We start from the raw sequence: 27,267 nt of genomic DNA on the forward strand, positions 1-27,267 counted from the left end.
AATCTTACATTCACATTTCATAACTATTAGGTACATAGAACCCCATTCTATAACAAATTCACATATAACTTCTGTGTGTGCATACATAGTTTATACAGTTGACACATAGAAGCACAGAGAACAGACGTCCATCTTCATCATTCAACTTGTGTAAAATCTCTAACGGTTTCGAAGGTAGTTGGGATATCCAAACCAGGCGCGCTACTGTCGTCAATTTTTTTTTGTGGCTGAGTTCGACAGAATTGACAGCGGGTATTCCTCTACCCAGGCAAACGAGTCTGGAACCGGTTCGGACTTCCAGTATGAATTCTAGCTCAAATGCATAAACCGATAGAGTCGGAATCGGTTGTTTTCTTTGAGCAAGATTCCATATTGAATCCATTCAGGATTTCGAACCGGTTCCGGAATGGATTTAACGGATAGTTGGGATAGGTTGGTTTGGCGCCGCTAGTGTTTATCGTATATTAATTCAAATGTTTATACAAGTTTTTTAAATAATTTTGTTCGATCATGGATGTCTGTTCTCTGTGATATAAGGTATGTGTGCGCGTGATAACAATAGCATTTCTTCTTCATATGCATTTTAAGCGGTTTGAAGCAAATAGAATTAACGTTTGGATTTTTTTCAGTGTAGGATTGTGCATAAGATGTTCGGTTTGTTTATTTGCTGTTCCCCGTGCAGTTTAACGTGAGGACATTTATTTTGCAGCTTTCAAAATGTGCACGAAAGTTTATCGACAGACGAAACAGGCAATAACTTAGTAATTTGTGCCATCTTCACGTGAAGTGCAGTAGCATCAATTTTCTCGGTAGGTTCGGTTTACTGTGTAGGTGAAGGTATCATATTGCCCAGCCCTACTCTAGACGAGTACCTTCTGGTAATTATAATAAAAATGTTGATATGCCTTAGAAATGTCATTATTTTAATGCGCAAACAGCAGTTTGGGAAAGAAACCTTTTTTGTCTTTTTTGTGGTCTGTGGAGAGAGAGAGCGCAATCGCTTATTCATAAATTCCAACACCGGTTATATCAAGACTATCGTAGCATGGTAGCGACTGTTATAGGAACATACCTAAATGGAAAAGGAATTTAAATCTCTTAAAAACAATATTCATTGATTATCATTATTTTTATAATTATTTTTGGACTGTGTAGATCTAGTTATGATACGGTATTACCATCAGTACTAAAACTATTATCAAATACAAATTTGTATTTGCTATTATTCAAAAGAAGGTCGAAGAGTGATTCCGAGCTTACGCCACCTTTCAGTTATTCATCTTGTAAGGCACACACTGATCGCATCTTGTTGTGTGATTCGGTTCGAAATGGGTGTTATAAACTTGTAGAGCATGCAATTTCTCTACTCTCTAGAAAGATACCCCGCATCAGCTCTTCAGCAGCAGGTATACAGTCACGTTTTGAGGTTGGACAAGTGTTGACGTGTTCGGTTCTACCAGGCAGGTCTGTATATAAAGTTAGCAGGCATTCCGTTACGACTTTCATTCATAACAGAACAGCATTCAATACTCGTGTACCTGCCACCAGTGCCTTACGACGCAAGGATACTAGTTCGGAACGTAGGCGGAGATTTCATTCATTGCTGCATTATTTGCATAACAAACGATGACGTCACCAGGAGAGGTTTACATCGTGTCTGCCGCCAGGACACCAATCGGTAAATATCGTAAATTTGTAGACTTCATTGATCATTAAACATTATAGGCAACACACAGGTTCGTAACCAATTCTCGAGTACTTTTTCAAATGGACGTAAGTAACATTGAGAGCCTCTCTTTGTTTACTTTCTCTTTCGTTTATTACGACGTCATTACAACACTTTGTACTAATTTTCCAGTATATATCGAAAGCCGACGGTTTTTACTACAATATTATGCAAAGAGTAGAGTAGTAAATGTTGAAATGGCCGAGTAATGAACAGAAGAGAAAGACCACAAAGAGAATCTCTCATTGTTACTTACGTCCATTTGAAAAAGTACTCGAGAATTACTGAATATCCCGTTACAAGTTAGCACAGCTGGCACTCATTCTCTGTTTATGCTTCGTTGAGTAAACGTCAATGTGAGCACCATATGTTTATCAGAATGATAGATTCTCACGTTTTGAGTATCTAGGCTACTAATCGCATGTTTGTCCCAATTCTATGGGATTTCCGATCCACATGAAGATTTTAGCAGTAACAGTATGCCATCGATCGGTTTAAAATACGTTTAGGCTTATTGATTTGGACTTAGCAACAGTTGTTCGTGCGGATTACTGGAATCTTAAGCAATGGGTTAACAAAATTTCATTACACTGTCCTAGGGTTAGTCAGCAAAAATTGAATGTTGAATCTCATTTATGCAAATGTCTAACGAATAAATTTACATTTATTTGACATGCTGTCCATCTGCTGTATGGTCCTGTAGACTGAAATAGAAGCGAACTAAAGTTTGGTTAAACCAGTTTGTATAGCTACGAAACACTATATTGTCTCAGCGATATTTCTTTGTTATGTAAAGTGCAACAAGCGAAGCTGCGTGATGTAAATCTGCTCTTGTAATATGATATTTTCTGCATTGCGCTGTTGAAGAACAGAACAATACTCACGGTCACTGGGTGTAAAGTTACATGCGTTGACTGTACACAACTGTTTAATTTCAATCTTCGAGGCATCAACTTGGTCAAACAATCACACACCATCGGTATGATAAACAAATATAACTTCGATCAGTCTTTCGGTGTTAAGTCAGAGCTATATTAGAAATTTATCAGATTTGGGACATGTTACCACAAGTAAGAATACAGGAATACATTCTTTTCGAATAATAAAGTCAAAGGATGCATCGAATGAAATTGAAACTCGATTTTCTCGCAACATTTTTTATTAAAATTTTATTTGGTCCGTCTGACTAAATAAAAATTTAATGACGATATTGCGGATTGCATGCACTCTGAAAAATGTTCACGTTCGACTCACCTGAAAACATGCGTTTTCACGTAACTGTAGCCGAATCAAATTGAGATAGGACTATGTACGTGATCAGTCCGGTAAATAAGCCATAATTTTTACGTACTTTTTACCTCGCTTTTTACATTAAGTGTTGGTGAGATCGACAGGAAATCAGGTAATATTTATGTGATGTTTAAAATTCTTCTCGTAGCTCGTACGTTAATTTGGAAGGAAAATAATGAATACATTATTGTGATACATATCAAATTTGCGTGATAAAAAATCAGTGATCGGAGATGCTGAAAGTTCAGCAATTCCAACCATTTGACAGATTCTTTTTGCTGTAGACTCGGCAATTCAATGGTCACATTAATAATACAGAATTAACAGCAATCTAATCCATTTTTCGTAAATTACGGTAAATAGATCATTAAGCCATATCCTGTTTTCTATTTTTTCCGATGCAGCTGACGGTACAGATACGTAATTCAATTTTATTTTATTTTTTTTCGCAAAATTACAAATAAAAATAATTTAGTAAAATTGAATTATCACTACCACACCTTCCATTGAACTACCTTGGTCCCTTTCATTTTGCTGGGATAACTGTCAAAAATGCTTACACATATGACTCAATTCACTGTCAATAAAGATCGATAGTGTCAAACGAGGACGTATTTGCGTTTTTTTTTGAAAATCCATTAAAAATTATTCTGAAGTTTTGCGGGTTGAACACATTTATTGTTATGTTTATAAATATGAGTTCCATCGATTTATGAAAAAAGGAGAATTTTATTCTTCATTTAATGACCCAATTGCGCTATCAGTTTGACAATTCAATTGCTGCATTTCCAGCGAATCTGTGGAATGATTGAATTAAAATTGATGATTATTTTTAGTTGCGGTTGCTTATTTTTATTATTAAAATTTGGAGGGCACAAAAGCAGTAAAGATTTTCTATTTTTAAACTATAATTTGCATTATGCTACAGTGGCACAATCTCATACACCTCTAGTGTATATGTTTAATATTGTTTCATATATGTTTGCGCTATTTAGTATAGGTATTGTTTTGTAAATGTGGTAGTAGAATCATCATCTGTCATTTTATAATCATTTGTAATGTAAAGTGTGCAAGTTTCCGTGCAATACACATAAAAAATCATTACTTGGTGTGAAAATGGCACAATTTCATATTCGTACACTTTTGGAAAAGTTAATAAATTTGACAATTTTAAGACCTGTTATTTCTTTATTTTTTTGTTTTACTTAGAAAAAAAGATTTTATGACTACAGAAAAGTGTTCATTGGCACAGTTTCCTCTACACTAGTTTAGGAAATTTCCTTAAATTAACGTAATGGTTAAAAAAGTAAACTAGCTGCCATTATGGGACAAATAAAATTTTAATAAAAACTTCATGAAATCTTTGAAATTGTTCAAAGGTTGCGTCCAACTATTTAAAATGTCGTTAAAAACTTTGATGTGGCGAAACGTAGAGCAGATATTGCGAAAAACTTGAACTGTAAACAATTTACGATGCGGGATAAACGAATATGTTTATCAGAAATTTTTAATTAGAAAAATTTGGGAAAATCGAGTTATTAATGTTATATACATTGATAAACAAATTGAATCATAGCATTTAAGTATAAGTCTGCTCTAGTACGGCTCGTAATGTATGGAGAACGGACAATTACAATGCCTGTGTTCTGAGCAAGAAGCTGTTCATCAATGAGAAGAACAAATAATTGATTTTTTTTATTTACTAAACATTTTATCGGAATATTGGAAAGACTGTAAACTTTGTCTACGAGTCCAAATTCAACATCTTTGACTCAAATGGCTGCTGTTTCGAGTGGAGAAAATCGAACTCAGACCTGGACGTAAAAGCCTTATAACAGCAGCCAAGCGCAGAGACTGTGGACTTTTTGTATGGGGTATTATATGTCCACTAGAAGTGCTAGAAATTTGGTCTTCATTGGTGGAATGATGGATCAGAATGTGTATTTTAATATTAATATCTTAAAATAAATTTTAAAGTAAAGCTTCCAAAAAATGGTACTTTTATTAAGAAACTGTGGATATTGGAAATTCGATTAGGAGAAGAACCTAAAGCATAAGGCGTGCAAAAAACGTTTAGAGTAAATTTATAATTGTTTGAATGCTATGGATTCACTGCGGACCCCGTTTATTAACTTATTAGAAAAATAAATAAGAGTATTTGGATAAAAAGTGCGGAACTATCCGGATTATAATGAGAATGATCTTAGAAACTACTATTTAGAAGAATGGGATAAAATTTAAGTTAAATACACACAAAAGCTAGCACATTGAATAGTTATTATAGAAATTTCTATTGATTTTTGAAAAAATATGTGTACTGTACGAATATGAGATTGCGTGTATATTTAACTATCTCTAGAATTATGATCATTTTTGAAAAAATGAGCATTTGTAGTACAAAGATAATTATTGTATCTTCCCTATGCTGTCTAGTAAACTATTTCTACATATATAAAATGTCTCGCAAACTTATTTTTTTTACTTGTAAAATGCATATAAGCATTCCGCATAGCGGTGTACGAAAATGAGATTGTGTCACTGTATATTACTTACACGGGAGAATCATTTTGATGAAAACCAATTATTCTCAAAGAAGTTTGGGTGAAACCACTTCTGCGCCTAAGGACAGTAAACTTGTAACTAAAATAGTTATAGAATTTACGTTTTTCAACTCAGCAGCATCTGACACTTGCTAGGACTAAACTAACGACGGATTGAAGTTAGCCCTAAAAACGTTTGAGTTTGCTCAGGAACATAAATTGTGTCTCGGTTTTTGGAGCTAGTGTCAATCCGGTACTAGCTTAGTTCAGGCATTGAGTTAGTGTCGGATTCTGATGAGACGGAGTCGAAACGCAAATTCTATAGCTTGTTTGTGTTTGCATGTTTATTTGGGAACGTCTGTATACTCCGGAGAAACTCAAAGCAAGAAATACTAATCTAATACTAGTACTAATCGAGTAGTAACCTCTTGTGACTCTTGTAAACTTTTAAAATTCGTACACGTATCCAGCTTGACAGTTATCATTTTCATTGTTTCAACCTTTTGATTATCGGGGGAATTTTGAATTTTTATTTTGATTGGTAATCTCATTCGAACTGTGCACTATGATAAACAAGATCCATCGGATTATAAAAGGTAACAAAAATAGCTACCACTCGTCAAGCGCTTTATCGGGGGTATAATAAATTGTTACATAATAAATAACCCCTTGCACATTTGTTATCACACTTATCGTTCCTCCGAACGATCTTTCGCCGCAGAGGGGGGTGCTGGGTCTAGTTAGAAGCGTCCTGCGGTACAAGCCACTTCTAATTCTAGACTAAGTATAGTTTGTGGCACCTGCGTTACAAATACCACACGCTATAGCTTAATAAGCCGGGAATTCCTCGTCCAGTTAGTATCGTTCTGCGTAACAAACCAATACTAATTCTGGTCGTAAGACAATTTGCTTCCCCGCTTGCGTTACAAACAAGGAAGTAATTTGACTTTGGATTTAACAAGGTGGAAAAACCAACGAAGAACTCCAGGGTCTGGACACGAAGTAAAGGATTTTCGACTGAGTGAAGTGGTACTTTCGACTGCTCGATTTCAACTTGATTTTATTATACAATTTTTTGGTTTATATACCTACTTTCCTAAAGCTAGCTATTTACAAATAATCGATTTTTGAATCGATTTTATTTGGATTTGTTTTGGTACAGAATGTTAACAATGAATATTGTTGTCAACTCTGCACAAATGTTTTATTATCCAAGCCACCGCGCGAAGTCAAATATCGATATAATTATCGTCTTCCAATGCGCTGTGACCGGCAGTGGCACCGAAAATGCCGATGAAGCATATATGACCCTTGCGTGAGCGCGCATTGACTCATCATTGGGCGCACTTGAATGTAATTTGATTTTCCTTCTGCCTCTTTAGGTCAGAACGAACTGTTCTATGTTGCGGTGGTTTGTTTTGATTCTGCCGAACGGTTTTCTTGTGCTCGCTGCGAACAGCTGTTTATGATTTTGCGTCGGCGACATATTGCCCCCCGTAAGTCTATCCCATAGACCTTACGAAAAACTAGCCGACGCGCCGATGGTCATCTTGCTTGTCGAGATTTTCGATGCCTATTTGATTATAAAGGTTCATATAATATTTACTTTTGTTACCTACTAATGATTTATGTTTTTAGAGCCTAGTTTAATATTTAATAAATGATAACGTTCCTATCTTTCAAGTTATTTTTTAATATTTGTTTAAGTTATTAATGCACTTGCTTTAAATTTGTGTAACACTATTTGCAGCTGTTGTTCGTGGAATTATTCTCGGTGGTCGTCTTGGAAGTGGAGTTGGTCTGCTCGATGTTCTAATGGTGTAACGTCGACTGCCTTTCTTATAGTAAAGGGCGCTGATTATCGTGGCCACAACAAGTACTGATGATACCGCTGCTACTATGACCGGAACATGATGATTTATCGCCTTTGTTTCAGGATCGTTGTGATAGGATGAATGGGTTGCAGCTATCGGATCAAGTTCTGTTGTTTCCCAAGTGTCTTCTGACGCATTGAAATTGTCGTTTTTCCATTGAGGTATTTGATCGTGGCGTTTGAAGTATATTTTTTGTTGCTTTGAAGTTCCGCCAATGCTAGCGTACGTTACGCTGTGCTTGGTTCGTATTTCACAACCAGGATCTAATTTTACAACCGCTATGTTGTATGAGGTGAAATTCAATTCCTTATTGCAGAGTATCGTGATTGTATTTGGATCTTTTGCGTAGTATAGTAGTGTGTTTGGTTGTGATAATATGATTACTTCCGCGTAATCGGTGGGCAGGTTATCGAAAGTTGTAATATTGCAGTTTCTTACGGGACGCTTGTGAAATATTGCTGCTGGCACGCATGACATTTCCATCTGTATTGTTGGCTTGAAGCAGAGGAAGTGTTTCGTTTAGTTTCCTTGCCTCATTAGAGGGATAGAAATACTGGTTGTGCTGATTGATGGCGATTCTTGGTTGATCAACATGAATTTTTGTTCTGTTTTCAAAGTCTGGTATAGCTATAACCTTGAAATTTTCGAATGATTCTCTTAGTATCACAATAGATCTCATCGTGATGTGATACGAATCATTCTTTATTTTGAGTTTATAATGGGTTGCAAACTCATCCTCGGGTATGTAGTGATTTGCAGGAAGTCGCAGGTTCGCTTGTTGGATGAATTCATTTCTTTCTTCTATGGTGACGGGTATACGTTTCAATTTTCTGTGACGTGTGAGAATACTCTCGATCAGTTGTTTAGCCACCATTATTGTGTCCATCAGATGGTTGGCTAGAGTTTCTGCATAGTTCATCGCGAACTGTTTGTTCAAAAGTTTGATTCCATCTAATGCGTGGTGAATCCGTTGTTCAAATTGATTGTTTTGTTGCAGGGTTCTTTCCCTTAGCTGATTCATGCTATGTGTGACGTCATGAATTTTTTGTTCTTCGTTCATTCGGATAGCCTCGATTTGCTCTGTCAGATCATCGCCTCCGAATAGTATGTCTTTAAGGAATCCAAAAATTCCCTTTCCTCTTTTTACTCGAGCTGGTTCCAAAATTTCCTGCTTCGCGGCGTAACACTGTTGTTCAATCGAGGTAGCCAAGTCGATGAGTGTTGGATTTTTTATTTTCTGCTTTAGTCCATTTATAGCTTCTTCGATGTTTCTGTGTATCGTGTCAATGAGTTTTACATCGTCGGTGGGAGATATGTTTGTAGTAATTTGTGTGTCCCAAATTCCGGTTTGTATTAAATAGGTAGCTTCGTGATCGAATAAAAGTCCCGCATTTGGTACGGGTTTGATGGTCATACTAGACGTTGTATTTAAAGATAGTACTGCTGCTGTAGTGACGAGCATTTTTGCCCACATGTTTGGCCTAGCTCGAATAGTTTTCTTTTTCGGTTTGGTTGGATGAGCGGCTTTGTGCTTTTCTGCTAGTTGTTTTACTAGCTCTATGTCGATTTTTTGTCGCTTACCCCAATCTGTCATATTTGCCTTTGCATTTGAGCTACTATTTTGCGGGAAGACGTCTTTTCGTTTTGGTGATATTTCCTGTATGTGACCGGTGAATACCGTATCTGCCTTTACGTCTAATTTGGCCAATTTTACAGTTGGCCTAACTAATTTAGAGTTTTCAGTGCGAACGACCGCAGACCTTGTTTGGCCATCCTGCGCCTTCCTTACTTCGGTTATAATTCCTTTATGAAACTTCCCTTTCCGTTGTTCGTCTGGAAAAACAACGACATCATCAGGCTGGAGTGGTTCTGTGTTCTGTTTCCATTTTTCTCGTTTGTTCAGTTTAGGAAGGTATTCTGTACTCCACCGATCCCAAAATTTAGTAGTTGCCATTTGAGCCTTTTTCCAGTGTTCTCTTGTTGCCTCGGCTCGCGACGTGTCGTCGAGTGAAGGATACGTTCCTCCTGCGCATCCAATCAAAAAATGATTTGGTGTCAGGGGTTCATCATCGTTGGAGCTTAATGGTATATGTGTTAACGGGCGACTGTTCAGGAGATGCTCTATCTCGATTAGAGCATTCCTAAGTACGCTCTCCTTGGGTTTTGATACTGGCCATAACTTTTCATTTAGTAATTTTTTAACCTCTTGTATCATACGTTCCCATGCTCCTCCAAAGTGTGGAGCTGATGGTGGAATAAAATTCCATTTTATTCCTTCGATCGCTGTTCTGATTTCTAATTCCTTCATCTGATTACTTGCGCCAACCATATTGGTGCCGTTATCGCTGTACATTTCACAGACCTTGCCGCGCCTGTTTTGTAAGTTTTTTATGCAGATGAGAAGCGCGTCTGTACTTAAGTCGTCTGCTAGTTCCAGGTGTATAGCTCGAGTAGCCATACAGGTGAAGAGTGCACCCCAGCGTTTTTCACATCTTCTTCCTACAGTAACTTCCATTGGTCCAAAGAAGTCTATACCGGTGTGTGTAAATGGTTTTAAATTTGGAGTGGTGCGGCAGCTTGGCAATGTGCCCATTTTTGGAGGGTGAGGGCTTGCCTTCTTGTTTCTGCAGAGTTGACATCTTGCATTCACTCTTTTTACTGCCGCCCTAATCTTGATTATCCAGAAATGCTGTCGTATTTGAGCTATAACTGCTTCTGTTTCACGGTGTAGAAATTTCTCGTGGTATTGTTTTATGATCAAATTCGTTATATGTCCCTTGTTTGGTAATAGTACTGGAGTCATGTTTTGTATTCGTCCGCTGATTCGGATGAGACGGTTTTCATCTAATGCAAGCTCGTGATCTGCTACAGAGCTGTTCTGGTAAATACCTTCGCCGTTGATCAGAGCCACTAGCTCGGATGGAAAAGCTTCTTGCTGTGCTTGTTGTAACAATAGGATTTCTGCTCGCTTATAATGATCAGAAGTAATTGTCTCATCATATCTGGAGTTTGATACTTTCGTCCTCAATTTTTCCATGTATTTGAGCCAGTAACAAACTGCCTTCTTTAGTCGTCCCCAATCCGAGCACCAAGTTGTGTGCATAATAATGTTCGCAGGTTGTATTTCTTGAACGCTGCAAACCCTTTTTTCTTCTGAAGTTTCAATGACTGCACCTTTCTCCTTTGGCCATGATTCCACTTTTGTATTTAGGTACGTCGCTCCTGTATACCATATAGATTCCGTAGGTTGGATGTTCCGTGTTGCTTCGTCTGCCGGATTCATTCCTGATGGTACCCACCTCCATTGGGAGATCGTTGTGTCGTCGAGTATTTCGCTTACTCGGTTGGCTACAAATGTTTTATACCTGCGATGGTCACTTCGTATCCAGGAGAGTACAGTGGTGCTATCTGTCCACATGGTTACGTTTGTAATATTCAATCGAAGTTCCTTTAAAACGGTTGTTTTCAATCGTGTGCCTAACACCGCGGCTTGAAGTTCTAGCCTTGGAATTGACATGGCTTTATTTGGTGCAACTCTCGTTTTTGCTGCTATTAGGCTTACGTCGTATCCATGTAAGGTTTCTGCTCGTATATATGCTGCCGCGGCGAACGCTGATTCTGATGCATCAACAAAGATATGCAATTCCAATGATTTTGCGTCCGGTATGTTGGGAGAGAAACACCTAGAAATTCTCAGATGTGATATTGTGGATAGTCTATTTGTCCAAATCGTCCAATCTTCCATTAATTTCGTAGATATTTTCTCATCCCAGTCTATACCTTCTTTCCAGGCTTGTTGCATTAGTAATTTACCTCCAATCGTAATATGCGCTATTAATCCAAGAGGGTCGAAGATTCTGGCAATTGTTGAGAGGACTTCTCTTTTGGTCGGTATGGCGTTGGACTTGAAGTCTGCTATTCTATACCCAATTGTGTCTTGGGTCGTGTCCCAGTATACTCCGAGGACTTTCTCTGATGTTGCAGTTTTTTCAATAAATTCCTTTTGGGTGGATTGTCTCGCGACGTTGCGTTCAGGTAGGACGTCCAGCATGTCGGCATCGTTTGAAATGATGTTTCTTAGTGTGAAGTGTGCAGCTTCATGAATTTTTATAACTCCGAACGTAACTGCACTGGCTTCCTCCGCTGTCGAGAAACTGTCCAGATAATCGTCAACATAGTGTTGTTTTATAATGGCGTTGGCTGCCACCGGATCGCAATCTCGGTAGTTCTCTGCGTTTGCATTCTTTACTGCTTGGGCACATGCAGGTGAGCAGGTTGCTCCAAACGTCATTACCTGCATTACGTAGTGTCCCATGGTATTTGAAGCCTTACCGTCCCTCCATAAGAATCGTTGAGCCTCCTGGTCCTCTTTGCGTATTTTAATTTGTGAGAACATCTCTTGGATGTCTCCTGCTACTGCGTACTTTCCTTCTCGGAATCTCAGTAAAATTCCAAAGAGCGATGTCAAGTTATCGGGACCAGAGAGTAATTCAGTGTTGAGCGATAATCCTTGTACCTTGGCAGCTGCGTCAAATACAAGTCGCGGTTTTAAAGGTGTTTTATTAGGATTTACGACAGCGAAATGAGGCAAATAGTATGTTTTATCGGTTGTTAGTGTTATCTCGTTTGCTGTTAATTTTCGTGCGTATCCCTTTTCAACGTATTCCTTAATTTTGTCCGTGTACCATTGGGCAAACTCAGGGTTTTTCCTCATCTTAGTTTCAGTGTATTCTAACCTCTTTAATGCTCCCTTGAAGCTTTCTGATTTTGGCATTATGGGCCTGGCTTGTTTCCATAAAAGGCCAATTTCGTATTGACTCCCGTCATACTTCATTGTTTCTTTTATCAATTTTTCAGCTCGTCTATCCTCCTCGCTCTGTTGGTTAGTGGTGCTAACCTTAACGCCAAACTCTTCCGTTGAGAAGTATTTCCTCATTTCTTCTCGTAGTGAGTCTTGCTCCTCTACTACACAGGAATATATTTCTCCTTGATGTCGGGAGTTGGTCCTTCCGTAAATGACCCATCCTATTGGTGTTTTAGCGGCAACTGGACCGACTTTGCTTGCTCTCTGTTTTGTTGCTGTTAATAGTCGGGGATGATCAAGTCCAATAAGTAATGTCGGCTCAGCATTCTCGTATCCTTGAATAGGAAGGTTTTTAAGATGGTTGTAGTTGTCATGAAGATCCTTGTAGTCAAGTGTCTGTCGTGGCAAGGATAATTTTTTTACTGTACGTACACTTTCCATTTGGTATCGAATTTTGTTGTCGCCTGATATTTTGAAACATACGCTTTGGCTTTCGTTATCTTCGTGTACGGAGTCATTTGTCCATTTTATGCATAATGGTGATACTGGCCCTTGCAAACCTAAATCTTTGGCCAAGTCGTCGAGGATTAGACTGTTCGATGAGCCGTGATCCAAAAATGCGAAGGTTTCTAATTGTCTTCCTTGCGCATAAAGTGTAACCGGCAGTATTTGGTAGTAGACCTTATTTCTTTTGGTAGCGTGTATGTTAGTGCGCACATCTTCTTGTTCCTTCGAGGTGGACGATGTTGGAGCTTGCGCATCTATTTCTTTCACTTCCTTCTTATCTTGGTTCTTCTTGTTGTCTTTTGATTGTCCTGAAGGTTCCTTGATTTTTTGTTTTGTTTCCTCCTTTTGGGAGGCTCGTTTTTCATCATTTGTTTTTGGTCTGACGTGAAGAAATGTGTGATGATATGCTGTACATCCTTCTGTTCTGCAGTTTGGCCTCATTTGACAGTTTCTAAAGGAGTGTCCTTGGCGTAAACAGTTAAAGCACATGCGTTTCTCTAGTGCCAGTTCTCGTCTTTTTTCCACACTCATCTTTTTAAAGACCGGGCATGCTACTATCCAGTGTTGTTGACTACAACAGGAACATTTGGCTTGGGATCTGGATGTTGTTTCAGCGTGCATATTGACTCTTGATTGGCGCTCATTTTTCGGGTTTTCCTTCTCAGATTGACACACCTTTTGTGCAATAAGAAGTGTTGCTCTTTGCTGTTGCGGTTTCAAAAACTCGTGTAATTCCTTTAGTGTGAGTTTTTGCCGTGGTCGTCCTTCTTGCGGAATCATTGCTTCTGCTTCCTTGTCCGCCCATTGTTCTCTTAAGTTCAGTGGTAAGCGGCAAACAAGTTCAGCCATCTGCAACGGATTAGTTAAATAATCCTCACACTGTATCATGGACATGTTGGACACCAAATTTCCGAGAGTCACTACGAAGTCCACCATGCTTTGAGGGTATTCCATGCGTGGGTTCCGTAACTTTGCCAAATCCTTCCATAGTTCGTTGTATATAGCCAACGGTTGTCCGTAAATACTATCCAGAGTTTCTACTACATGTTTCTCGTTTCCTGGATCCATCAGCAAGGCACTTACGTGTACCTTTGCTGCCTTGCCTAGACTTGCCATAAGTCTGTTTATGTTGTCGGTATCGCTGAATTGACCTTCTCGTTTGCTTTGTTCGTAAAGCCGTTTGAAATTTGGCCAATCCTTGTAATTTCCGTTGAAAACTGGGAGGGGTGTTGCTGTTTGCCTCCTCAGTAAGTTTGTAATTTCATCCGGCAATTTGATTGTCGGAGCCATTTGTTGTCCCGCTTCGGGGTCCATTTTTACTTGGTGCATTTTGGTTGCCATCTCAATCATGGCTTTTTGAAATGCCTCATCACGCAATTTTTGGCTTTCCATTTGTGCCTCAAATTGGCGTCTTAGCAGCTCTACAGTGTCTGCTGGTCCGCGTTCCTTGGACACACTCCTGGTAGTCTTCTTCTTTTGATCCTCCAGCTCCTTTCTTAGTTGCTGGAGCTCCATTATTTCCTCTTTGCACTTTGGGCAGTGCCAGAGGTCCTTAGTGGAGGGTCTTTTCTCAAGTTTGGTGCAGGTCATGTGGAACCAGTTCCAACACTTTGAGCACTCGACCATCCATTCGTCCGCGCTGTCCTTATCCTTGCACAGGCGGCAATTCCCATTCGGGTTGTGCGCGTATCCTCCAGATGCCATCCTTTAGATCCGCTTTCTCTTTCGGCTTGTTTTAGGTTCACTAGTGATATATCGCACGGTGTGATATATATTGTGATATCTTATTCAAGCACTGTTTGTTTTCACCGAATCCGCTATTGGCTGCGGATACGCCTTATTAGCGATTTTGTAAGTGACGCGTATTGCAATGCGTATTACTGTCCGTTATAAGCTACGGACACGCTGTGTTTCTAGCGTTTTTCCACCACAGTTTGTAGGTGTTCGCTTTAATGTTTATGCCTTTTTCCACTACCGTAGCTTGGTCAGTGTAGGACTTAGTAGTTTTTCTTTACTTCGTGCCTTCTGTGGCGAGAATTGTGAGGATAAATCCTCTCTGGAGCCACCATATATCGTTCCTCCGAACGATCTTTCGCCGCAGAGGGGGGTGCTGGGTCTAGTTAGAAGCGTCCTGCGGTACAAGCCACTTCTAATTCTAGACTAAGTATAGTTTGTGGCACCTGCGTTACAAATACCACACGCTATAGCTTAATAAGCCGGGAATTCCTCGTCCAGTTAGTATCGTTCTGCGTAACAAACCAATACTAATTCTGGTCGTAAGACAATTTGCTTCCCCGCTTGCGTTACAAACAAGGAAGTAATTTGACTTTGGATTTAACAAGGTGGAAAAACCAACGAAGAACTCCAGGGTCTGGACACGAAGTAAAGGATTTTCGACTGAGTGAAGTGGTACTTTCGACTGCTCGATTTCAACTTGATTTTATTATACAATTTTTTGGTTTATATACCTACTTTCCTAAAGCTAGCTATTTACAAATAATCGATTTTTGAATCGATTTTATTTGGATTTGTTTTGGTACAGAATGTTAACAATGAATATTGTTGTCAACTCTGCACAAATGTTTTATTATCCAAGCCACCGCGCGAAGTCAAATATCGATATAATTATCGTCTTCCAATGCGCTGTGACCGGCAGTGGCACCGAAAATGCCGATGAAGCATATATGACCCTTGCGTGAGCGCGCATTGACTCATCATTGGGCGCACTTGAATGTAATTTGATTTTCCTTCTGCCTCTTTAGGTCAGAACGAACTGTTCTATGTTGCGGTGGTTTGTTTTGATTCTGCCGAACGGTTTTCTTGTGCTCGCTGCGAACAGCTGTTTATGATTTTGCGTCGGCGACAACACTGATAAAGGAGCTGGATAATCAAACAAAACAAAAAAGTGGGGAAAATTTTCAATTAGGCTGTGCACGCTGACGAAATCGACATAAAAATGACTTTTACTGTGAGCCGTGTTTGCAAACATTGCTTTACAGCTTTATGGCAATGTTGGTAAACACGGCTCACAGTAGACTTCATTTCTATGTCGACTTATCAGTCGACTTCGTCAACATGCACAGGCTAATTGGACCTAAGTCAAAGACTAACAGAAATAACACTCGAAAACAATGCTTCGTCCGCTTTAACGGTCATTTTAAATATATTTGTAGTTGGGACTGTGGCCACATTTGCAGTTATGGCGCCTCTGGTATATGAACAAGCATATGGGGGATAGACCACTAGTAAAAAAATATTCCCAAGCCTGAGGGGTAACCCACCAGCATTGAGTGGTTGGGACGGTGAATAAAAGGTGGAGCTAGTGTTCTGGAAAAATAGCCGAATCGGTATTTTTTGAGAGAATTCCCTCATAGTGTTATGTCTGTTAGTCTGTGCCTAAGTTACATTGATAGAATCGCTTTGTTTAGAAAATACAGAATGGCTAGATGTTGTTGGCTCGAATCAAAATTCGTCGAATGTAAACAAAGCTCATTCTGTAGCGTTAAGGTGAAGCCCAGGTGGCGAAATCGTTAGAGTTCAACGAAGAGCTTTTGCGTTCCCAGAACATTTTTATTTCTCATCCGGCTTTTTCCCGGAATCCATCCGATACCCTTCAGGAACCTCTACTTAAGGTGTACCAGTACAATGCGGCTTAGCCGCAAAACCGATGCCTAGGAACCGAAGCGGCTCAAAGTAGCTGAGGATCCGCCGGGCGAGGTACCCGCCGAACCGCCGTCGGAAGGAAGCAAACCTGTGATCCATTGGTTTGACCGGCTTACTCAAATATAGCGGCTACCCATAGTTTAAGTCCGACTGAGAGGTAGTGAAGTTACTGTTACTGGTCGAACACAGTTCGTAGCATTTAATGAAAGAGAAAACTTTTCTCTATTGTTTACTATCAAATTCTGTTATTGGCGAGTAACCGATTGTCCGGAATTTTCACTCAAAGTGAATTTTGACAGTTGGCTTACAAGCTCGATACATTACTGGTACAGTTTAAACAGAGGTTCCTGAAGGGTATTGGATGGTTGCCAGAAGTTTTCTGAAATATAGTCTGGGAAATAAAATTTTTCTGGCACGCTCCAGCTCCCCGTGGAAGTCTAACGATTCTGTCACCTGGGCGCCAGCTTGACGCTACAGAATGAAGTTTGTTTATATTAGTCGAGTTTTGATTCGAGCCAACAATATCCAGCCCAAATGAACACTTCGGATGAACCTATTGTCAATTGACATTTCGACGAGCTTTGATTCGAGCCAATGATAGCCCTAGTAACAATTGAGGTTTTATGAAACTCTTGACGCCCTTCTTAAAACTTAGAATGCACTTGTAGTGTGCTATGTAACTAGAAATACTACTTGGGAGGGTCCCTCTACAGACATTTATGCTTGGAGAGAAATGATCCAGATTGAGATGGATGGAATGTCATTCGTAAGTTTCAGAAACTGATTGTTTCTGCGGTATTCATAAACATTTAATTAACGTTAACTTGTTGGTACAAATACAAGATACATAACACAAACATTTCAACATTTAGCACAAAACATATTGAAACTGCTCAGCTAATTCTATGGAACCGATATCTCGCTCTGCCCCAGAATAGGGATCTTTAATTTGGAAAAATTGTGCCAGTTTTTCATATGTATTGGTAGCGGGTGTCCTTACGAGTACACTCATATCATTCTTAAACCTTAATTATTCTTTTATGATTTTTAAATTTAAAAAAACCAAATTAAACTCAACCAGCAAACTGACAGTTGTCCTACTAAATGACGTATCTGCAAATATCTCGTTCGCCTCATTGTTAACCGGGACAGCACCCCACACAGCATGATCTGGTACTTTGTCAATCCGCTAGCAACCTGCCATCCCAAGTTTCATCTGCAAACTATTGTAGATCTGATAAGGCAACCTATAGGGTCGTGCAAGTCGCATGGGTTTGGATGTGTTATTGTCCTAAAAGGAAACAAACTAAAAAATGTTTTTTTCAATAGTTTCGGGCCAAAAAATTGAAAATGGACTGAGATATTAACTCACGGTACTAATCTGCATCAGAATATGCCTTAACCCGCACACCCCTAAAGATCCCTATTCAGAAACTCTGGGACGATTGTGCAGGTGCTGTATATCAACGACTTCCGGGTAGCAGCTGGTTGCTACTTCTCTAACTTCAACTCCTTCAGCGCCACCAGTAGCTTCCTTTGAACGACTGCAGTCGTCTAAAGCACAAGAGGAACAATTCTCGTCCACATCCCCTTCAACTTTACGACCAGTGGGCGATATCTGGCAATTTTCTCCAACATGAGTATCTACCAGATTGTGGTTCAGTGGAACGGCGACGCCGTTTATGGTGACTTGGCGTCGACTCTTGTAATAGATCAGTATATCTGGGTGATTGTTGTGTAGTAATTGATCCGCTAGAACTGTGCGATCCTAGTACAGCTTGAAAGGGGCATTTTCCAGTTTAGCTACAGGCATTTTACAGTTCAGCACAATCTCTTCGATGGTCTCATGTGGTGAATGACACATCCAGCGTATATCCTCGATGTCTTGATGCCAAACGTACCTCCTGCAATTCCTCGTCAGCATTATGCTGGATCTGGATGGCTATTACGTCGGCCTCAATCACTAAAGAGAGTTCACTTCGCTTAAGCCATAGCTTCGATGTAGCCTTGTCGACGTACAGCTGCTCCAACTGGTGGGGGTGGATACCATGCACCGCTTTTTGCTTCCAGTCTGCAATCTTCTCCGCAGTCTGCAGATTGTAGTTAAGGTTGTTGTTCGTTTGTGTTAGGTGAAGTGCGCTATAGTTGCGGACCGCCGCACAAACTGATTGATACACTCCATGTCGTTTGGCATTTTCCACAAAGTATTTTGCAGCCGTCGCACCTGTACTACGCATAGTGCCTTGATGTCGACTATTCCTTGTCCCTCTTCACCGATTGAGGATGGCGCATCTGCGCTTGTTTACACGCGTTTCTCAATCTCCTCCCCAGATCTTCCAGGTCAGTCCATTTGATGTAGCCGAAACTGTACGTCAACACGGCAACAGTAAACGGGTTGATTGCTCTGACTATATTCCGCGTTCAGGAAAGTCTTCTAGATACTCCACTCAAGATCACCGACACCGACTCTCATACATGATGTCGGTGTGGCGAATCTCAAGGAGCTCTCGGAATCCGAGATACTTATACGAGTCGCCTCGAACCATGCCCCGATTCTTATCGCCCTCGTCCATCTCGTAGCGACCGTCGACCAATCTCCCTCTGACAGTAGCTGACGTCGACGCAACTAATCCTTTCGAATAGTTTGATGACACCCAGGGGTTCCATCGAGTCAGCATAGATCTTGAGATCGCCCGTGCAGAAGTTTAGGGGTCGGGTCTTCCAGTGATCTTTCTCCATACCGTATCTGATAGCCATGCCCGTTTCGATTTAGTGTCTTCCTGAGTGAGATCATCGCCAAACAAAACCAAAGCGGGCTGAAGAAATCGCTTGGAATATCCCCCGCCTCATGATACGAAGCGTTCTAGCGTCCACCCCACTTCTGAACTGTAGTGTTGTCGTCCATTTCTCCATCGCCTGTCACAGAAACCTCACGACTACAAGATTAACGTTCTATATCTCCAATACCTTGACAAGGAATATAGGCCGTACTAAGGTTCCGTTGGCAATGACTCCATCGATTATCAGGATATTATTGTCAGGATATTATTCTATTCACTATGGGCCCATACGTATGTGGTGATAATGGTGGACGGGATCTTGTAAGCCTTAATAGACAGCTAAATGGTCTGTACTTTGATGGATTGGACGTGTTACTGTCCTGGGGAGGAGAATTGTGGTACTGTGAATGATGAAATCCAGCAATAAACGTGGTTCGCGTAATGCCCTTTTGAAACATATAGCCATCGTGGGATGAACAGCGGTCAAGTTCTTGTGCCAAAAATTTCGAAGACCATCTGCTCCATAAGCCGCCCAATTCATAAGGTATCGCGTAGCGTCGTGTACATAAATATTTTCGATGATGACTGCAGATATTTCGTCAATTTCTTTGCCTACCCATTCCTCCTCTTGTCTTAGCCCGATTCAAAAGCTAGTGCATCGCCGATATCCGGTAGACATTCGCTGAAATCGGGCTTCTCGATGCTTATTTTTGGTCATAGAACGCTCGCTCGTCATCACTGAACATCGGATTTTGTTGTCGTCGCTTCACAGAGTCAATTTAACGTGTTAGCCTTTAGATAAGACACATCAATTGCTGTACTAGTGTGTCGAGTTTCTCTGTCACCTGGTGAGCTCTCAGCATGCAAAGCTCATTAGGTGTAATGATCGTAGCCACATGACGATATAATTCCACCGATCTTTTATCGTCCCTGTACGCAGCCAGCCTTCCAATAACAGCACTTTTGTTGGAGGTACTCGCCTTTTCCGGAGTAATTGGGGCGTGTCGAATCTCTAGGGGAAAATCGGTATGCTAAACATCTAACTGTAGCCACTGAGGCACGGAATACTATTAGTTGCAGATCTTCCAGGTTCTGCATTGGAAGAACGTTACTGATCATGACCTGCAGCTTCGGGATCCTGGGGCGCGTGTCGCGATACTGCGCATCCGCTACGTCCATATTGAAGAGTAAATCGCGTAGTAGCTGCCGATCAAGGGGTGGGTTTTCTGGCCATGATGGGACTTCAGTTGCAGATGCACCAGAGCTACAGGTTCGCGGCCCTCACTCGCAAATGACGCGCTCAATCTTACTAAACTTCGCCTCGACACATCACTTGCTCTATTGTTCCTTCTACTCAGCTCTCTCTCTGCACTTCCTGCTGAATCAGATCGATTCCTGCTGGGGTGAGCATATTGTTACGGATGATTGCTCTGCGCCTTGCGTTCATCTCGTTCTGATTTTGATGTCCGGCAAATTCTAGGCACGCCTCATCGAACATCTCGAGTATCTGAGATTGTCCGCTCATAGCGGTCTCAAGCGCTGTGCAATGATAGTGGGCGACACGAATTTGTTTCTCTCTGTCGTCCACATGATCCTACGCCTGTTTTCTTGCGAGGACGAGCGAGTGGCGTCTCCTAGTCTCAGTATTCCTCTCCGGTGCAGCGTTACTTGATGTGTGTTGTCCCTAGCTACTCTCCGTCCGTTCGTAGCGGTTGCTCTTAGGAGTCCCCTGGCAGCCCACTGCCTCATCTCCAGTCTCTTGTCGTTCGCATTGTACTTCATACTAAGACCAGCAGTAGTTGGGGTGGCCTCATTGGGTGATCGAATGACCAAAATTTTTCTTGTTCATTGCTCCATAGTTGGGTTGAAGTGATAAGCCGCTTCTTGACGTAGAGAACGGCGCTGACCCGGATCTGAACTGTTCTCTGTCGGCGTACGACCAAAGATGCCAGCGGGGTTGGATACTTGATCTTCACTAAGGTTGCTCGGATCCCAGTTGGTACCGCGGTGCGGGATAGGAGTTCTGTATCGGAGGTGAATGACTGCTTGTGGGGTCTTAAGTGACAATAACTCAGCTTTACCATCTTTTTTGATTTTGATTGTGCAGGTTTTAACCGTAGGGTCGTTTGCCTTTTTTCGGGTTAGAAAAATCTCTTTCTTGTAAAATCTAACTCTATGTGCGATCGAACGCAGAAGAGCTTCGTACAAGGACATAGATCTATCAACCACGTTGTTCTCGCCCAACTGATTGTACTTGAGGCCATTTCAGGGTTCTAAGCTTCTGCAGGATGTCTTATACGCGAATCCGTGGATTACTTGTTAAAAGCTGCAGCCCAAGCTTCCCTCCGTTGTTCAATCCGCCAGGTTGAGTTAGCATTTCCGTTTTTGGATTAGCGTCTGTCTGGCGCTAAGCAGCGCTAGGTCAATGTTAGAAACTTATGAGACGAACTCGAAACGTAGAATCCTAATACGCTAAAGTGTTAGATATTGCACCTTTTATGCGAATAAACGGTATTTGTGCAATTTTATTCTTAGGAAGAATTACAGACTGATGCCATAAACATCTCATTGAGCTTAAGAAAATAGTCAGTTGAACACTTTTAAGTAATTCTATCAACCTTCACAGGTAACTTCCAAGGCACCGTCTCCTCGCTAACTGCAGCCGAGCTGGGAGCAGTCGTCGTGAAGGAAGTTCTGAACCGAGCCAGCGTACCACCGGCCGATGTCGATGAAGTTATCCTTGGACAGGCACTAACCGCAGCGCAAGGTCAAAATCCGGCCCGTCAGGCTGCAATCAAGGCTGGCCTTCCTAAGGAAGTGCCCGCCTATCTGGTCAATATGTTGTGCGGTTCGGGGTTGAAAACGGTTTCCCTAGGCTATCAGGCAATCCGTTCCGGCGATTCCACCGTGGTCGTAGCTGGTGGGCAGGAAAGTATGTCCAAGGCGCCGCATGCAATGCACCTGCGAAGCGGTACCAAAATGGGAGAAGCAAAAATGATCGATACCATGCTGTATGACGGACTGACGGATGCTTTCCACGACATACATATGGGAATAACCGCTGAGAATGTGGCCAAAGAAAGTAACATTACTAGAGAGCAGCAGGATGCTTTAGCTTTGGAAAGCCAAAAGCGGGCAGAGGAGGCTCAAAATAAGGGTTACTTCACGGAGGAGATTGTTGCCGTGCAGGTTCCAACAAGAAATGGAACAATTTCGTTCGAAAAGGATGAGTTCCCGAAACCGGGTACAACTTTGGAAAAACTTGCCAAGCTGAAACCGTGTTTCATCAAGGACGGTACTGTGACGGCTGGGAATGCTTCGGGACTGAACGATTCGGCTGCTGCCGTTTTGCTGATGTCCGCCGAAGAGGTTCAGAAACGGGGCACTAAACCAATGGCTCGGATCGTCGCTATAGCTCAGACCGGTATTTGTCCGAAGACGATGGGGGTTGCTCCGATCAGTGCGGTGTCGAAAGTGGTAAGATTACTCAAATAGCAGCTCTTAACGATTGAAAATTGTTGTCAAATGTTATTTTTTTCAGTTGCAAAACGCGGGTTGGAAGGTAGAGGATGTCGACCTCTTTGAATTGAATGAAGCTTTTGCTGCTCAATCAGTTGCCGTCGTGAACGGTCTTGGGGTTAGCCCGGACAAGGTAAACATAAATGGCGGAGCTATTGCTTTGGGACATCCAGTTGGTGCCTCCGGTAAGAAAACTGATACGATGCGATAATATTAGATAAACATTACCGATCATATTTTAGGGTGCCGTGTTTTGGTTACGTTGTTGTATGCTCTGAAAAGAACCAATGGCAAGAAGGGAGTAGCTTCACTCTGTATCGGGGGTGGAATGGGAGTGGCCATGGCTGTTGAAATGGTTTGAGAAATGGTCTGATCCAATAACTTTTTTTGTAGTTAGCAGAATATATAACTTTCCTCTTCTGTTGGCCAGTACTTACGACCGTTACCACAAGTCGGTTGCAATCAATATATTATACAATGTATTTTCTTTTCAATAGTATTACTCTAGTTTCAAATAGTATTATTACTGGGGAACTTACGACAATAAAGAATTGATACATCGATGCACGTATTCTTGATAAAAAGACATACCGAAATCAGATAGCTCGATAGCTCCAGGTTTACCTACAGTTTTTCAACAGCAACAGCCTTTCTCAAGACTCGATCAGTTTTTCTCAATAAAACCTATATTTTTTCGACAATCAGTCTTTCTCAAGACTACCTACTTTTTCTACTCAATCAATCTTTTTCAAGACTAAAACATTTTTAAGAATTATTCAGCCCAAAGAAATATTTAGTTGCTCTAACATGTCAAATATTGAAACTCCTCCCGAAAATCTAATTGATTGTGGCAATTCATTCGATGTTTTATCCAAATATTAAGCTGAAGAAATTAGTAAATTCGCATTGTGCTTAATGCTAATGATAAGAAAAAGCAATCGTCGATAACAGTGATGATCTCCGACTTCAAAGCCTTTCGAACCGAGCTTTCGACGTTCCTTTCAGACGGGGAATATTTGAAATATTTGTATTTGGTTGTACGACGCCTTAAAATCTATGAACAGATGGTGGATCTGCAAGTTGTACTACCGGAATTTGTCTAGGATCATCCGCAGGCTGAACATCTGATCCGTCGTTGATCGGCCTTCACGAAAATCAGCCTGGTTCCCTCAAGCGGTCTCAGCCTGCTAGATAGGATACGCGACAGTATTTTGTACGGCGAGTTCACAGTAGTTAGCACACTCCAGTTTGTGCCCTTTCTGGTCGAATGGGAAAATGAGTCCATCCAGCCAACTAGCAGGCAATTCTTCGTCCGCCAATATTATTCGAATAATCCGGTGGATTATTTGGTGCAGCTGCTCACCACCCTGTTTGAGAAGTTTAACCGGGATCTCGTCCTTCCCAGCAACTTTTCCGGTTTTCAGGTCACGTATAGTGTTCTTAACCTCATCTAGTGTTGGTGGATCCACAGCTTGTCCGTTTTTTTCAATTTTCACTTCCACCATTCAACAAAACATCGAAATGCTCCTTCCACCTGACAGTCACCATTGTTTTGTCTGTCAGAAAATTTCCCTGTTGGTCGTTGTACATAACGGGCACTGGTGCTGATTTATCCCGCGCATCGTTAACAGTTGCGGCATTAAACACAAATTGTCTGTGTTACCGCACGATTTCAGCAGACTGCGAAGCCAACCATAGGGCAATGAAGGAAATATGTACCGAAGAGATTTTTTATGCTATTAAAGCTAGTGCTTCGATGAAGTCTTCCTGCAGTGATGGCTTACAGAAAGAGTTTTATCTGAAAACTTTTGATATAATACATAGGCATTTCAACCTAATTCTCAATGACACTACAAGGGAAATTCCGCCAAAGTTTCTGGACAGAGTTGTACTAACTAAAAAAACAATGGTGAAACAATAAAAGGCTATAGACCTATTACACTTCCAAATTATGATTATTAGCTTTTAGCATGGATTCTGAAAACACGCATGGAAAAAATCATCGAAGAAAACCATATATTAAACGAAAGTCAGAAATGCTCTGTCTAGATGAACTATGTTTGCAGAATTGCAGAGATGAACCGTAAACAAAATTTGGATTTGGACCACGCTTTTGATAGGATCAATCAAAGTTTCCTTTTCGAAACCATGAGGACCATGTGCTTCAATAACATCATGGAGATGCTACTAGAAAAAATCATGCATTTATCGCGTTTTAGAATACGACTTTCCAATCGAACGATCTATTCGCCAAGGGGATCCACTCAGTATGCACCTTTTCGTAATATATCTGCACCTTCTGCTTGACAAACTCACTGCGATTTGCAACAATCCGCTAAAGTTGGTAGTAGCCTATGCAGATGAATCCTTCATAATCATCAATAATGAAAACAAGCTAGCAGTAGTTAGACAAGCATTCTGTGCTGCGCGGGAGCTGTTCTCAACACGAGCAAAGCAACAGCAATAAATGTAGGTAGAATTGATCCCAATGCACAGCAACCAGCAACATGTATCGCAATTAGTGATTCAGTAAGGATATTAGGAGTTTCTTTTATATCTCCCTCAAACGAACAATAGATACAAATTGGAACGCTATTGTAAGGAAAATATCCCAAGCAACCAAAAGTGCGTATAAGGAAGCTGCATAAGCTTCCCGTTTTAAGTAATTTTGCGATACGTTTTGTGTACTAATAGCGGCTTAAGCAGCTTTCAAGTTCCATTAAAGCTTAAGCAGCTTGAAAGTTCGCTAAGAACTTTATGTGAACTTTAAAGCGTGCTTTTTAAGTATTATCCGAACTTCTGGTTGCTTGGGATCTTATTTAATGTGGATGTTCAAACCGCGGATTCTGTCGATTCGCGAAAAAGTAGTCTCGTTGAATACCATGATCACACCAATTCTAAGTATTCCTAATGCAATTACAACCCGCATTGCGAGTCAAATGGGATCATTTAACTGGGAAAGAACTCCAACAAGAGTAGCAATGGAACAGTTAGCGCTTCCAGTAAGCAAAGGTGGTTTGATCTGCACGTGCCGATATTAAAGTGTAAGTCACTTCTCATAATCAGGTTTATTATTTGCTGCTTTATTCAGTGATCAAATTATTAATGCACCTTACATTCGTGGAATACCAGAACTACATCCGTGTCTCAAAGTAATCGCTAAGCAGCTTTCTTATCTTCCTGAAAGTTCAACCACGAATCCGACAGCAGCCAACTTTTTTGATTTATACAGAAGCAAGCTAAAAAATCCCAAAATTGTAACAGAAAGCCCAGCCATACAATGGAATAGAGTGTGAAGAAATATTAACTGTAGAGAACTAACACCGATGGAACAATCCACTCTCACGCCGAATTACTATATCGACAGAACCATCAAAGCAGTCCTACCTGTCCATATTGTCCTAATAGTGCTGAAAACCTACAAGTTTAGTTTGTGTTATAGAGTAAAACATTGTCGGATAATTTGAAGGTGGAGTTAGGAGTAATTTGGCACTAACGAGTTAAATTCCGTAGTTTTCTAATTCCTGAACTAAGAAACACAAGAGTAGAAGATATGGGAAAAGCACTAACATTTTTAATTTTTTTTAAATGTTATCTTAGATGCTAATAGCATGTTCACAGTGGCTGTTTCTGATTTTTATATAGATTGTAACTGCCCATAATATTTTTTTAAACCCACGAATAACTGTAAACTGATGTTCTGAATAAACGAGATTTGATGTAAAAAGCTATAGAAAATTTGCAAAGTTATAGTAATTTAATAGTGCGGCAGCATAATTCGAAAAGTATAATTTCTGCCTCAAACAGTACACAAAAAATCTAAAAAGTCGTTAATTTTAATACGATTCTTACGAACATAAGACATTATAGTAACATTCGGAAATGACCTTCGAGCCATTGCAGATATTTCCACCTTCCTTTCAATCGTTCTGTCTGCCTTTTGTCTCTCGCTTATTCCGAAAAAAAAACACATTCCTCACGCAGAAAAATGTATTGTAGATATAACAATATTCTGGTTCAAATTCAATAATAATTATTATTGTCTCAGGGCTAATAATATTATTTTCTTGATTCAATCCATAATATTGTTATTTCTACAACAAATTCTGGTTTTGACGTTTCTAGATTTTAATCGCATTATCGGTTGAATCAACAATCAAATTGTTGAAACGATCGGCACTGTGTTATTGATCGAATGATGTGAACACGATTAGTTCAACAATATTCTGTTGTTGAAACAACGATTATTATAGTAAACAATTACTATTGAAATGTTTGTTTCTTTCTAGATTTCTTTCCAATAAAAATAAAACATTTTTTGTAAGGGTTTAATTTTTATTTATAATAAAACTGTTCTAAAACTTACAGAATCAGTTGCCATACAACTTTCAACATTTCAGGGTTGTTCTGTAAGTTAAAAAGACAATGTTACTGTCAATATAAATTATTTTAATATTTACACTTACGCAGAGATCATCCTTTACGTCAGTACAATTGTAGCACTAGCACCCCAACTGGCCTGTATGTTGTGACCGTTGTAAGTCTGTGGAAATAGAAATTTTGC

The 27,267-nt window shown here is 40.4% G+C and overlaps 1 protein-coding gene across 4 annotated transcripts; it reads left to right on the forward strand.

Annotated features, from left to right (window-relative positions):
- The first annotated feature begins 1,312 nt into the window (after positions 1–1,312).
- LOC131684076 (acetyl-CoA acetyltransferase, cytosolic-like) lies at positions 1,313–23,266 on the forward strand. Of its 4 annotated transcripts, none has more exons than XM_058966618.1 (5): positions 1,313–1,464; positions 1,549–1,678; positions 21,811–22,661; positions 22,726–22,888; positions 22,946–23,266. In XM_058966618.1, exons 2-5 carry the CDS (start codon positions 1,627–1,629, stop codon positions 23,062–23,064), a joined length of 1,185 nt encoding a protein of 394 aa, XP_058822601.1. In that variant the 5' UTR covers positions 1,313–1,464; positions 1,549–1,626; the 3' UTR covers positions 23,065–23,266. The 4 variants fall into 4 exon arrangements, with proteins under 4 accessions (XP_058822601.1, XP_058822599.1, XP_058822598.1 ...); XM_058966616.1 differs by having other exon boundaries at positions 1,328–1,464; positions 1,521–1,678; XM_058966615.1 differs by having other exon boundaries at positions 1,332–1,464; positions 1,516–1,678.
- Positions 23,267–27,267: the final 4,001 nt, after the last annotated feature.

This window comes from Topomyia yanbarensis, chromosome 2, assembly GCF_030247195.1.
Source record: "Topomyia yanbarensis strain Yona2022 chromosome 2, ASM3024719v1, whole genome shotgun sequence".
Taxonomy (NCBI): domain Eukaryota; kingdom Metazoa; phylum Arthropoda; class Insecta; order Diptera; family Culicidae; genus Topomyia; species Topomyia yanbarensis.